At 41.8% G+C, this 13923-nt stretch overlaps 1 protein-coding gene across 1 annotated transcript in view; it reads right to left on the bottom strand.

Annotated features, from left to right (window-relative positions):
• The window catches only part of LOC106057245 (multiple epidermal growth factor-like domains protein 6), a 68149-nt gene that overhangs the window by 28293 nt on the left and 25933 nt on the right, over positions 1 to 13923 (bottom strand). Inside the window, exons 11-13 of the mRNA XM_056014717.1 lie at positions 13097 to 13192; positions 10927 to 11031; positions 9119 to 9214 (exon numbers count right to left, since the gene is read on the bottom strand). Coding sequence (XP_055870692.1) covers positions 9119 to 9214; positions 10927 to 11031; positions 13097 to 13192 — 297 coding nt within the window. The remainder of the gene's footprint in view (positions 1 to 9118; positions 9215 to 10926; positions 11032 to 13096; positions 13193 to 13923) is intronic.

A 13923-nucleotide genomic window follows, 5' to 3' on the forward strand; every position in this document is an offset into this window, starting at 1 on the left:
TGTCTCGTAGACCCCTTACCATGTTTTCTGGTTTTCGGTAGACCCCCATGTTTAACTTGCACATTTTTTCAAATTCATCAATATTTTTTAAAAACTAATTTCTATCCGTAGTGAGTTGAAAAGTGAAAATGTAATTTAAAACTACATACTAAGTTCTATAGATCTATCTTTTTTTATTGATAAAATTCAAATTGAAACCAATTAAAATAAAAATTAATATGTATTGCTGGAATCACCAACCACACTGGAAATGTCATTTTGCAGATTTATGATCCGTTGCTATGGATGTAATAATGTAATAAATGTAATAAATGACCCCTGAAATAGTTTTAGTTTAACATTACTTACAAAATTAAGTTCTTTAAATAATTATTGAAATTAAATACAATAATTTTTCATTTGAATAGCAGTATAAATATTTTCAGGATTAACTAAGATACTATTCATATATTAGTGTATGATAGAAGTGCTTAATATGATATCTATTATCGTAGACACCCGTGGACATCTCATAGACCCCCAATTTGTTTTTTCACTTTCGTAGACCCCTTGGAAGTCTTTGTAGACCCCTGTGGGTCTATATAGACCACTTCGGGAATCACTGCTCTAGTACTTTAAATCTTACGTCGGGTGGCAACAATGTTGTAGCAGGCTCGGAATATGTAAATATCGGTTCAGCTCCGAAAGGCGGTTGGACGTTGTGCTGGTAAATTGAGGGGCCTGCTCGTTAACCATTGTTCATAGAAACAGATTTGTGATTTGTGATTTGAGGCACATCGGCACAATTTAGGCCATGTCGTGCCTGCAGTTCCTTAAGGACTACTCTCTCTCTTAACAACAAGGGCCAGATTCTATACAGTCATATAATTAAAATCAAGGTCTATTCACAGTTAAAATAGTAAAGGTAGTAAAAATTTAAATATTTGGTAAAAATCTAATGTAAATAGTGCATGTTCACAAATTCAGAAATCAGATCTTCGTAGATAGCCCCATTTCCCGAATAAAGCCCAGTACCTTCCCAGGGTCGACATTATTAAATAGTGTTTTTAGATTAGTGGCTCTAAAATATTTCGCCCTGACATCCTGGTATCTGGGGCAATCAACGAGGATATGTTCCACGGTGAGGCGAGAGTCACAGTACTCGCAAAGTGGGGGCTCCTCTCTCTTCAGTACAAAAGAGTGCGTGATGTAGGTGTGGCCAATCCTAAGTCTGGACATGGTCGTGCTACCACGCCTTGTCAGACCCTTAGATGTGGGCCGCCACCTGACATCCGCCACAATCTGCCTGAGTTTACTGTGAGTCTCAGCCTCCCATCGGTTCTGCCACTCTCGATAGGTGGCCGAGGCAATACTTTGTCTCAGGTCCGAGTAGGGAATTTGGGTTCCTGACACCGCATGATTTAGGGCTCTCTTTGCTTCTCTGTCTGCGGCTTCGTTTCCCTCAATGCCAACATGGGAGGGGACCCAGATGAAGGTGACATCCCTACGGTCGGCTGTTATTTGGTCCAACAGCTTCAGGCTCTTATGTACCAATGGGATGTCAGTCTTCATCCGCCCCAAAGCTTGCAATGCGGATTTGGAGTCGGAGCAGATTATAAATTTACTCCTTTCTGATGCTTTTACGGCCATAAGTGCAAGCAATATTGCGTGCAATTCGGCCGTAAAGATGGAGCAGCCATCGGGGAGTCTACGGGAGATTGTTTTGTTCCGAAAGGAGCAGGCACACGCGACCTTTCCCTCCATTTTGGATCCGTCTGTGTAGATGGTGCCACAATCTCCGTAGCTCTCCTGCAGTTCCCTAAAGTGGACTTGTAGTATGCTTGGGTCTGTATTTTCTTTTTTGAAATTAAGGAGGGATAAATTTAAGGTTTATTCATTAGCCAAGGAGGATTCTGAGGGGTTTCTATTTTAGAGATTTGGTCAATGGGTGGGGTTAAATTTTGGATGGGTTCTCTCATTCGAAGGCCCAACGGCTGTATGACGTTAGGCCTTCGATTGTATAAAACTACCTCTGTGGGGTTAAATATGGAGTCAAAAGCAGGGTTCGTGGGGTTGGATTTTAGCTTGACTATATACTGCATTGCAAGCTTTTTCATTCTTATATCCATGGGGAGTTCTCCAGCCTCCACATGGAGACTTGGGATAGGTGATGTACGAAACGCGCCGAGACAGAGACGCAGGGCAGCATTTTGTATTGGTTCCAGTATTTTTAGGTACGACTTCCTTGCTGCTCCATATATTATGGATCCGTAGTCTAGCTTGGATCGAATTAGACTCCGATAGAGCAGCAGCAAGGTATCTCTGTCAGCTCCCCAGTCCGTATGGCTGAGTACTCTTAGTATGTTTAATGACTTTTGGCATTTCTTCTTAAGTTCCTTAATGTGGGGGAGAAAATTAAATTTGGAATCTAAGGTGAGGCCTAAAAATTTTGTAGTTTTCACGACAGGGATCTTCTTTTTGTGTATAAATAGTTCAGGGTCTGGGTGTAGTCCCCTTAGATTACAAAAATGCATACTAACTGTTTTGGAGTCTGAGAATTTGAAACCATTATAGTTTGCCCAACCCTGAATTTTGTTTTAACATAACTGTAATTTTCTTTCTAAGGTGTTCATGTTTTTCCCATAAGTGAGAATGACAAAGTCATCAACATACAAAGAGCACTCTATGCCAGGGGGCAGCGCATTTATGATGCCATTTATTTTAATGTTGAACAGGGTGACTGACAGAATGCTGCCCTGGGGTACACCCATTTCCTGGTCATGAGTGTCAGAAGCGGAGTTGCCCACTCGAACCTGAAATTTTCGATCTTTCAGGAATTCCTCCACAAAACGGGGGAGGTGTCCCTTAAGCCCCATAAGCGCCAGGTCACGTAGAATGCCATGTTTCCAGGTTGTGTCATAGGCCCTTTCTATATCGAAGAATACAGCTACTAGATGTTCTCTTCTGAGTAATGCATTTCTAATATAAGCTTCCAGCCTTACCAGGTGGTCAGTTGTTGTCCGCCCCAGCAGGAATCCGCACTGGTAGTTTGAGATCACTTTATTCCTTTCCAGGTACCAGACCAGCCTACTGTTAATCATTCTTTCCATGGTTTTGCAGATGCAGCTTGTTAGTGCTATTGGTCGGTAGTTAGCTGGGTCAGAGCCGTCTCTTCCCGGTTTAGGTATCGGTATAACTGTGGCTTTCCTCCAGCTGTTTGGGAAAGCGCCTGTTTGCCACACACAGTTATAGATCCCTAGCAGGACTGCCAATGAGGGTTCGGGAAGGTGCTTGAGGAACTGGTAATGGATTTCGTCTTCTCCAGGCGCTGTGTCATGTGACTTGTCCAGCGATTCCCTCAGTTCCTCAAGCGAGAACGGTTTGTTGTAGTCTTCATTGTTCTCTGACCTGAAATCAATGGGGTGTCTTTCCTCCCTGGTTTTGACTTTTTGGAACTCTGGCGTGTAGTGTGCAGTGGATGATTTTTCTGCTATTGAGGATGCAAGGCAGTCAGCTATTTCTCTGGGGGACGTGACAGTTCGTCCTTGGTTTTTCAAATGCCCTATTGCATTTGATTCTTTCCCTTTGATTCGCCTTACTGCCTTCCAAACCGCTCTAGCAGAAGTTTTGGTATCCAGACTGCCGACAAAACTTCTCCAGGAATTCCTTTTGGCTGACCGTATGGTTTGTCTAGCCTTTGCTCTAGCTATTCTGAATAGCTTTAGGTTTTCCTGGGAAGGATTCTTTATAAATGCAGCCAGTCGTTTTTTCCTATCACCAATAGCACTTTTGCAAGCTGTATCAAACCATGGTTTGCTAGGCCGTTTTGGATTTGCAGAGGTTAGGGGTACAGCTTTCCTGGCTATACTTAGTAGCTTGCTAGCAAAGGTATCAGCTGGGTTCTGTTCATGGAGGATATTTTCTGTGATATCCTCAGAGCATCTTTTTTGGAATTGTTCCCAATCGGCCTTATTCAGTTTCCACCGCTGAGGTCGTCCCAATGAAGGGAGATTGTTAGTAATGATGATTGGGAAGTGATCACTTCCCCGTAGATCATTGCTAACTGACCATTTAAAATCGTCCGGGGACGCATACGGTGAGGTCAATGCATGTGAATGATCCAGTTCCTGGGTGCAAGTAGGTCGGTGATGCATCATTAAGTATGCATAAATCATGTTGGAGGAAGATTTCCTCCAGCATACGACCTCTTGTGTCGGTATTGTTGGATCCCCACATGGTGTTATGGGCATTGAAATCCCCAAGGATTAAATAAGGCCGGGGGAGTTGTTTCAATAGGTCCTCCATGTCTGTTCGGTTTAATGGAGCGCCTGGTGGTAGATACAGGCTGCAGCAAGTGATAACCTTGTGAAGGGTTATCCTAGCTGCTACTGCCTGTAGTGTGGTCTGTAGTTCTACCCTCTCATGGGGGATGCTATCCTTCACAAGGATACAGACTCCACCTGATGCTCTCTCTGCATCCTCAACATTCTTGGTGTAAGCACGGTAGCTTCGGAAGCTGATGCAATCTTTCAGAAATGTTTCCTGTAAGCAGACAGCTACAGGAGTCTCAGAGTCCATCAGTAGCTGCATTTCCTCGAAATTGGCCTTGAGGCCTCTACAATTCCACTGTACAATTCTGGAATCCATTGCTTATTCTAGATGACCTACTTGGAGCTATTTGGCCTTGGGAGGCCCCCGGAGGGGTTTCCCTTTATTCCAGTGACCTTGGTATTTTTATTCTTGGGTTTGGATGGAGAGGAGGACAACCCCCTTTTTGGGGGAAGTCTTTCTCTCTGGAGAGGGGAGATCCCTCTGGTTAGAGCGGAGGTTATTTCCTCCTCTCTCACCTCGGGCATCCTCTCAGCTTTGATTTCTCCCCTTAGGGAGTTGGTCAACCTCTAGCTCGGTAGAGGTTGGGGTGTCTGGCTGGGTTCTCTGAGGAGAACCTGTGTCAGACATGATGTCTCCGGGTTCTCTCGGAGTTTTGGTTTTGACATGCTGCTCAGTCTCCATGCTCTCATCAGCGAGCACAGAGAACCTGTTCTTTAGCATGACAACAGGGCTTTCTTGTTTCTTCAGAGGTGTGTTCTTTGGCGGTGTTTTCTTCTGAGTTGGAGGAGGAGGAGGGGGTGGTGGGGTCAATGTGTCCGTCTGTGTGGCTATGGATCTTCCTTTCTTAGCAACAGCCTGGGCGTAGGTCTTTGTCAAGCCGAATTGGCCCTTGGGTAGGGCCAGTACAGCCGATTTCGCCTGGCTAAAGGTACATCCGTTTCTTGCCTTGTACTCCTGCACGGCAACCTCCTGTTTCCACACAGGGCAGTCCTTGGAGTAGGCTGAGTAGCCAGCTTGACAGTTTGGGCATTTGAACTGGGCTGTGCAGCCCTTGTCCTCATGACCCTCTCTAGCACATCTGGCACACACAGTGTTCCTCTTGCAGACTGCCGCTCCGTGTCCATAACCCTGGCACTTGAAGCACCTCATGGGGTTAGGTATGTAGGGCCTCACTGGAACTCGTAGGTATCCTGCCTTCACATACTCTGGCGGTGTCCTAGTTCCGAATATGAGGATAATAGTGGCGGTTTTGACCTCCTCACCCTCCCTGCGCCTGGTAATGCGCCGGGCATGGGTGACTCCTTCAATGCCCTCCACTATTTCCTTCTCGGAACATTCCAGTAGGTCCCTAGAGCTGATTACACCTCTGCTGGTGTTCAGACTCTTGTGTGGCATGACTTCCACTTGGAGATCACAGAGTCTTCTGCATCTTAAAAGCCCATCAGAGTGTGTCTTGCTGTCTACTTCTACAAGGAGTTCCATTGATTTGTGTAGCTTAGACACACTCTTGGGCTCTCCCACTACTGACTTGAGTCCCTTATAGATAATAAAAGGGCTCAACTTTGTCAGGCTTTTACCCTCCTCTGTGCACCTAACCACCAGAAATTATGGCCAGGTGGCACAGCTTTTTGGGACCTCCTCTTTTTTATCGTCAATTCGACGTTTCTTGCCCAGACATAGGTCTGGGGCAAGTAGTTTTGTGTGTGTTTTTTTGTCCATATATATTTTGGTTAATTCGGCACCTGTGCTCCCCACCCGCCATCGAGTCCAACAAGGGGACGGGCCATTCGGATGTCCAGAATGAGCCCGCCAGGGCTACTCAGGTGCTATACTCAGTCAGCTGCTACATCGGACATGTGTCCGATACAGCAGCTCCCTGATTGACCCTCCAGCCACCGCCCTCCAGCATAGGTCGACGACCTATGCTGGTAGCTCGGCATGACCAGCCGGTTGACCCAGAGCGGGCCATCTGGGTCTCAGGTCTAGGGGAACTTGGAGCCAAAGTATTGTGTTGTTGTGGTTTATCCTCAGATAGCCACCACTCAAACACCAGGATCTCTTTATCCCCCCTTACCCGTCGCAGTCCACGGCAAACGGACTGGTCTAGGACGTAGTGAGAATTTAAAGTTAAGGAGACAGTGTGATGATCAATGAAGGCAGACTTAGGAAAAGAGGAGGCAGACACAATGATAGAAAAGAAGTAGGGCACTTTTGAGCTCCAAAAGTGCTAAGGAAAGAGGAGCGCAGTTTAACGTCATGTCTCGGGACGCTCATAGAAACAGATGACTTTGACATGATCGTAAGGTCTGAAAAGGAAACTACTTTTTTTTCCCTCTCAAACTTCGGGTCAGGCCCCATGGGCACGACGTGCTTAAAAAGATACTTGCTTAGTCGATCCAATTAATTTTTTTTTTAAAGTATCGAAAATTCAAATTCGTTTTTATTACATTGTACTCAATAATCCGTATTTGAATATTAATCAAGTAAAAAAAGTCACCAATTAGGAATACATCAAATTATTAAATTAAGTACAATCGTCCCATCTCATAAGAAGGACCATTCAGGCTGATTATCCAAAAACGTTGGTCAAAAGAGCTCTAAAGAACATTCGTTGTGCTACTAGATTCCTGATCTGGTGGAACAGAAATAAAACTCAGCCTTCGCACTATCATTGGCGTGTTTGTAAATACTGACGAAAGACTATTTCTGTAACAATGTATTTTACTGTATCAAAGATTGTTATCCATACTTCACCATATTTGTCAAATTGTCACTTAAGAATGTATGCTGTGAATACGCAATAGAAGTAAGTAAATCAATGCAAGTAAATCAATGCAAGTCTGAATAATAACCCCCTTTTTTTTAAATTTAATTATGAGCACACGAATTTACGTTTGGGGGTCGCCGCCTAGTGGGGAAAATTATATCAGGGGGTTGCGGAACAAAAAAGGTTGAGAATCGCTGATCCAAGTGCTATCCAAGAGCTTAGTTCAGAGTGCTCTAAACTCAGAGAAGGCATGTGAAATTAATTGCTTTACGTGTCCATTGTATTCATCGTAACTAATACTATGTCTCACACCCTTGAGAACTTATGGTTCCTTGGATGAATATGGTTATTCATATCAATCCCTTATCACTGTAACTCGATCCTAAGCATTTTATTCTCATCTTACCCTCTAGTGTACTATACTCATTCCCCCATTTTACTATAACTGATTACTTATCGACATTATCATATTCAATGGATGAATGTTGACTAGTATCATCCTACATTGTATGAAATTTATTGTGGTTAACTCCTTTATATTTTGTTTATTATTAAGCTATGTGTACTTTTAGATTTCAAGCTAATTGTTTTAGATGCCTTATTGGGACTGATACCAAAACCTGGATCTGAAATGATTGCAAGGCGTATGAGAATTCCCTGTTCTATGCCTATAGGAGGTTCCTAATCATCTATCCTATCCCCAGCCTGGTTGCTGTAACTGGTAGCTGGTAACGCTTTATCAACGTTGACCTGTAGTAGCCTACATATGCCAGATCTCCAAGCAACGCTTTGGCCGGAGATAACCCAATAACCCCATTACACACCTGTCAGCAAAAAGGCATTGTCTACCCATAGACAATTGCCTAGTGTCCACAACGCCTCCTGCCCAGTATCATCTGCCCAGTATCTGGCCCAAGCTGTCCACTGCCCAATAGCCAATAGCTACTTGCCCACTGCTGACAGTTGAGAGCAACCTTCGCTACAGAAAATAAACTGGTGTGAGTTAGCACGGCCATCTACGAGCTAGAGACCGCAGCTGAGAGATTGTTCTACGATAACTCCTACAAACTTAGTCTGCAGCACCAACCCTCTCTACTGCTAAACAGGCAGCGGCCTAACTCTAGCGCCAGATTGCCTATAGCACAGAAGACATCCCGAACCGACGTGTCAGTGAGTGCCAGTCATACGACCACCAGATGTGCTAACAGCTAACAAATACTTTGACAAGACGATAGGAACACTCTATCATTCACTCATTAATTAGCAGGAACACTCTATCATTCACTTGTTAATTAGCAGGAACACTATATCATTCACTTGTTAAATAGCAGGAACACTCTATCATTCACTCATTAATTAGCAGGAAAACGTTATCATTCACTTGTTAAATAGCAGGAACACTCTATCATTCACTCATTAATTAGCAGGAACACTCTTTCATTCACTCATTAATTAGCAGGAACACTCTATCATTTACTTGTTAAATAGCAGGAACACTCTATCATTCACTTGTTAAATAGCAGGAACACTCTATCATTCACTTGTTAAATATCAGGAACACTCTATCATTCACTCATTAATTAGCAGGAACACTCTTTCATTCACTCATTAATTAGCAGGAACACTCTTTCATTCACTTGTTAAATAGCAGGAACACTCTATCATGCACTCATTAATTAGCAGGAACACTCTATCATTCACTTGTTAAATAGCAGGAACACTCTATCATTCACTTGTTCAATAGCAGGAACACTCTATCATTCACTCATTAATTAGCAATTTATGGTGTGAAATTAGTGTATACATTTATGCATTTTTTATTTCTACGTTTAATTTCCTTTTCATCAGTTATGTTTTGTAAATTTATATTCATTAAATCATTTTAAATTATACATTCAATAGACTGGTCTGTTTTTACTGTTAGTTGCGGTGTGCCTGTTCAAATATCTTGTATATGTGAACGGGATACATTAAATTCATTTACCCCTACAAACGAGCCAAAATTAATCACTAGAACATCTCGTCACAGCTACCACATACCTAATGTGCAGTTCTGACCATAATAGTTATGTTTGCATGCGCCAGTGCAACTTCCATTTATTTTATTACATCCATTAGCACAGTTTTCGGGACATCCTAAAAATTGAAAACATTTTAAATTAAATAATTTGCAATGAATATAAAGCCTCCAAATCAGACGTCTCTAATGCAAACAACAACAACAACAACATAGTTAATAGATACATATTTTACAACTTAATAATATTTGTCTGTAATGTGTGTATTTTATACGAAGATTCAAACTATAAACTGACAGTCAGTATCAAGCCCTAGACGCCAGAGGTACAAGCGGTCCGTGGTCTAAAAATAAAAGCCCTATGACCGGTTATGATCTAAAATACATTAACACAGACATCTACCCACTATACAACCCAGACTGCACATTACCTTTAAGTGATTGGCAGTAGTTAAATATACATTGATATATACTACCTCGACCATTTCACACACAGTTTTCACTTGGTAGTCTCATACATACACATACACCCTCATAGTTTACATGGATGGATTAGTGTGCCTAGGTGTAAATAAATGCTGTTCATCTTTAATTGATCACTCAGTAATAGAGCTTAAGAAAACAATGTAAATAAAAGTTTTAACACATTTAATATGAATATAGTATCATTAGTATCATTAGTAACATTAGTATCATTAGTGTGTTATTTATACGTTTTGCGAAGTGTTCAGTTACACGAATTATTTGCAAGACATGAAGGTATCCGACTCGGCCGGATATCAAAAAGTACTACCAATGCAGCCCTAAATGTACTGTAACGATTCTCACTATTCAGGCTCTCTGCGTATTGCTCCACACGACACCACCATCTTAAAGAAATTGACAACTCAGGGTAGAAAAATAACCAACAGTTTAATGTCCAATATATCACAGCCAATACTTTTACAATTGGCAACATGCAACACTGACTGTACAAATGTTCTGACCTGGAAATCTGAACCGCCTTATCAACTCTTTACTGTTTTAGCAAAAACTCAACAGGCTTCACTGTCACTTGTTGAACTCTGCCCTAACATACTGCATCGTACATCGGTAAGTTGTGACTGCCCCGAATCTGATACATTTGCTTTATGTAGGGTCCCTAACGGCCTTCCAGATCTGGACGGGACGTCGCCTGTCTTTTCTAGTTGATCACATGACGGTAATGGACGTGATTCGTCTGAGTCATATTCACAACTCAGAACATCCCTGATTTGTTCTCTCTCTCTCTCTCTCTTTCTCTCTCTCTCTCTCTCTCTCTCTCTATATATATATATATATATATATGTATATATATATATATATATATATATGTATATATATGCGTGTGTGTGACAATATATGTGCCAAATGACAACGATATGTAGTTGATGATACGAAGAGATTGCCTTCAGGTGGCAATGCGTTTTTAGTGTATCAGTGGCATGGACCTTATCTATTAACTTAAGAATTCTCAAACAATATCGTGATGTCGGAGATAATACTTCTTATAAACTCAAAATGGAAATCTTATATATAAAGAGAGAGAGAGAGAGTGAGAGAGAGAGAGAGAGAGAGAGAAAGAGAGAAAGAGAGTGAGTGAGATAAAAGTTCCCCTTTCAGACCTTGCGGTATATGTCAGATGATGTGGCCTATGGTTAACGAGGGTGTCATGTGGCTAGCATATTGACCAACAACCTTTACTTTTCTAATGTTAGGCACCCATTAGAGCTGGGCTGAATAAAAGGCAAATACTGCTTTACTACTCAGCCACCGAGACTCCATTATGGATAGGAGATAGTCAAATACTTACTTCCAAAACAATATTCTAGGTAATACCCTGTTTTACAACCTTCATCACAAGTCCCATCTTCTTGACCACATGAACCTGGAACTTTGCAGTTTGGCGTTGTGCAATCTAAATATGAAGAAAGCAACATCTCTCCGTTTTAAAAGAAATCTTTACAAATATTTCAGCTGGTTTAGTGACGCCTAGCCTACGGCCCGCGGACTATTTCCGGATCGTTATGGTGTGTTTATCTATATATATATATATAATAGAAAAAAAAGGCGCATGTCAAGGCAGGTCTAATTAAGTAAAATAACGTAACGTGGGGCTAGGGACGATACCCAATTGTGACTGACAATCAAGGTACAAGTAGCCTTAGTAAAACTTAATCTGGTGTATATCTTCATGTTAAGCGAGACCTCTTGTAGTAGGCCTGCTTTTGGTTAATTGACGCGCACAATATGTTTAATTTTTAAGATATTGTAACAAATTTCAATATCCAGGCTCTCTGCAAACTGCACAGCACGACACCACCAACTTAAAAAGAACTTGGCAACTCAGCGCTAAAAAAAATCGTAATGGTTTAATGTTCAATAAATCACAGCCAATACCGTACAATTGACAACAACATAACACTGACTGTACAAAAGCCTCATACTCCGACTTATCAACTCTGTAACGCTGTATCAACTCTGTAACGCTGTATCAACTCTCCGCCTCTTCCTAGACTTGCACGTGATTCTATGTTCCGTACCGACTTTCCCTAGACTGGTTCTTGACTCCGACTTCGACTCGTACTTGTAAAGTTTTGACGTTACGTGAGGTGACTTGACTCTGAACACCTTCGTTCTTATATAGGGTCCCTACGGGCCTTCTAGAACCGGACGGAACATCGCTCGACACTTCTGGCAAATGACATGACCACAGCCCATGTGACGCTCCTGAGCTCTACTCACAACACAGATCCTTCCCGAACTGTCTTGGCTCGTTACCGTCGTAACTCGTTTGCGTCGGCTGTCTACACACACCACTTCGCCCATCATCGTCACCACCAGGTTTATTAAAATATTTTATATTTTGAATATATTTTTTACTTTAAAAGCAAGGGTACAAAGAGAGATTGTGTGGAAACACAAACTCAAAATCGCCCCCCCCCCCCTCTGAAGTGGTCCACCCAGGCAGGTAAAAAGGCAGGTTTCAATATTTTCAGAAAGAATATCAGAATAAAATTCTATCAAAGGTAAATGACAGAGAAGAATAAAGAAAGAAGGATGACAGATCTTGTGTGGTGTCCCAACTCAATACCATCTGGAGGGGTTTTAAACTCAACCCCCTTGGGTACGCTCATATAATTTTGAGTGTGTTATTTGCTTTTTTTTTTTTCATTGAAGAAGTGGTTTTTAGCTTCAAAGCCCGCTGGATTTGGGGGGGGGGGGGTTAACTCAAAACCCACTGGATGGGGTTATAATTTAAAGCCCTCTGGAGGAGGGGGGTTTAAACTCAAAACCCCTCCTTTTTTTGAGTGTTATTTGCTTTTTTTATTGTAGAGGTGGTTTTTCTGTTCAAACCTCGCGGTTTTAAACCACCATCTGGTGACTGATGTATGCTTTAATTTTATATTGAAGAGGGGGTTTTATCGTAAAAAAAATTCGGAGATAGTTTGAAAATCAAAATCTCCCTTGGCTATTATCTTGGAATTTGCGGATTTTCATTTGCATTATTTCTTTGTTTTATATTGGGGGGGGGGGGGTTAAATATTACATTATTATTATATTTTATTGCCTGGGGGGGGGGAGGAAAACAAAGCAAACCCCCCCCCCCCCTTGAAAAAAAATCCTGGCTACGCCCATGAAGTATACTATTCCTTTCGATAGATTATGCCAACTAAATTGATGCCTAATAGTTTGTATTCCTTTTGGATCACATCATTACTAAGCTGGAAAGTCAAAGGAATGACCAAGGAGTATATACTATAGTCACTTTATCTTCAGCCTTGCCATTAAAATCTAGGCACGCAGTTCCGTTTACCACCAACCACCTACAATTATGTATAAGGTCTTACTCGTCATTACATCACAAAGTGTTTATCCAATCCGTACACACACACACACACTCTCTTTCTCTCTCTCTCTTACACACACATACACTGTAAATAGTTTATTACTTATGCAATCTGGTGTAGTTATCGACTTACTGAATTGGCACCTGGTACCGTAGTAGCCTAGATTGCAACCTCCAGTGCAATTTCCGGTATTCTTTTCGCAATACAGATTACACTGAGCAGGACATTCTAAAATATTTGTAAAAAAAAAACCATTGATGTAATGAAACCAGAACATGTACTTATTTGTTCACATTCTGTGCAAATATTACCTTTATCTTTATCTATCCCTTAATCTGTTAGACCGTTGCAAGATTTGCATGCCTATTAATAATAATAATAATAATAATTTCATTTATAAAGCGCTGTTAACAAACGAAATGTCTCAAGGCGCTGTGATAACATTACAAACATAAACACGAGAGCCAAAAGAACAATGCCGATTGTACTTGGTCTTCTTAAGGGAACATTCGAATATCATGCAACACCCAAAATGACATTTAACCTTCTTCGCCCTTGTAGCGATTGTAACCAGACTTAATACCCTCCCCTCCGGAAAGAGTAGAAACATAACAAGAAAATTAGAATTTTATCATCATCATCATCAAACTCCATTTGAGTGAGGGCTTGAGAGGCTCAAATCCTCTCTTGCAAAAGCCTTGGACAGAAACCCTACTGTCTTGCGTAGTGCATACATGTCACCATACAGGTCGAGAATTTTTGGTTTCCCAGACCTGTCGAGGCGGAGATCAGCAAGTCTGGGGCAGTCAAACAGAATATGAGGCACGGTTTCCTCTATTTCCCCGCAGCGAGGGCACCGTGAATCAAAATTTGGCCATAGCCGTTAGAAATATGAGTCAACAGGACAATGGCTGGTCCTGCACTGTGCTATATTAGCTTGCTCAGGCTTGGACAGCCTC

The sequence above is a fragment of the Biomphalaria glabrata genome, chromosome 16 (genome assembly GCF_947242115.1).
Source record: "Biomphalaria glabrata chromosome 16, xgBioGlab47.1, whole genome shotgun sequence".
NCBI classification, from domain to species: Eukaryota; Metazoa; Mollusca; class Gastropoda; family Planorbidae; genus Biomphalaria; species Biomphalaria glabrata.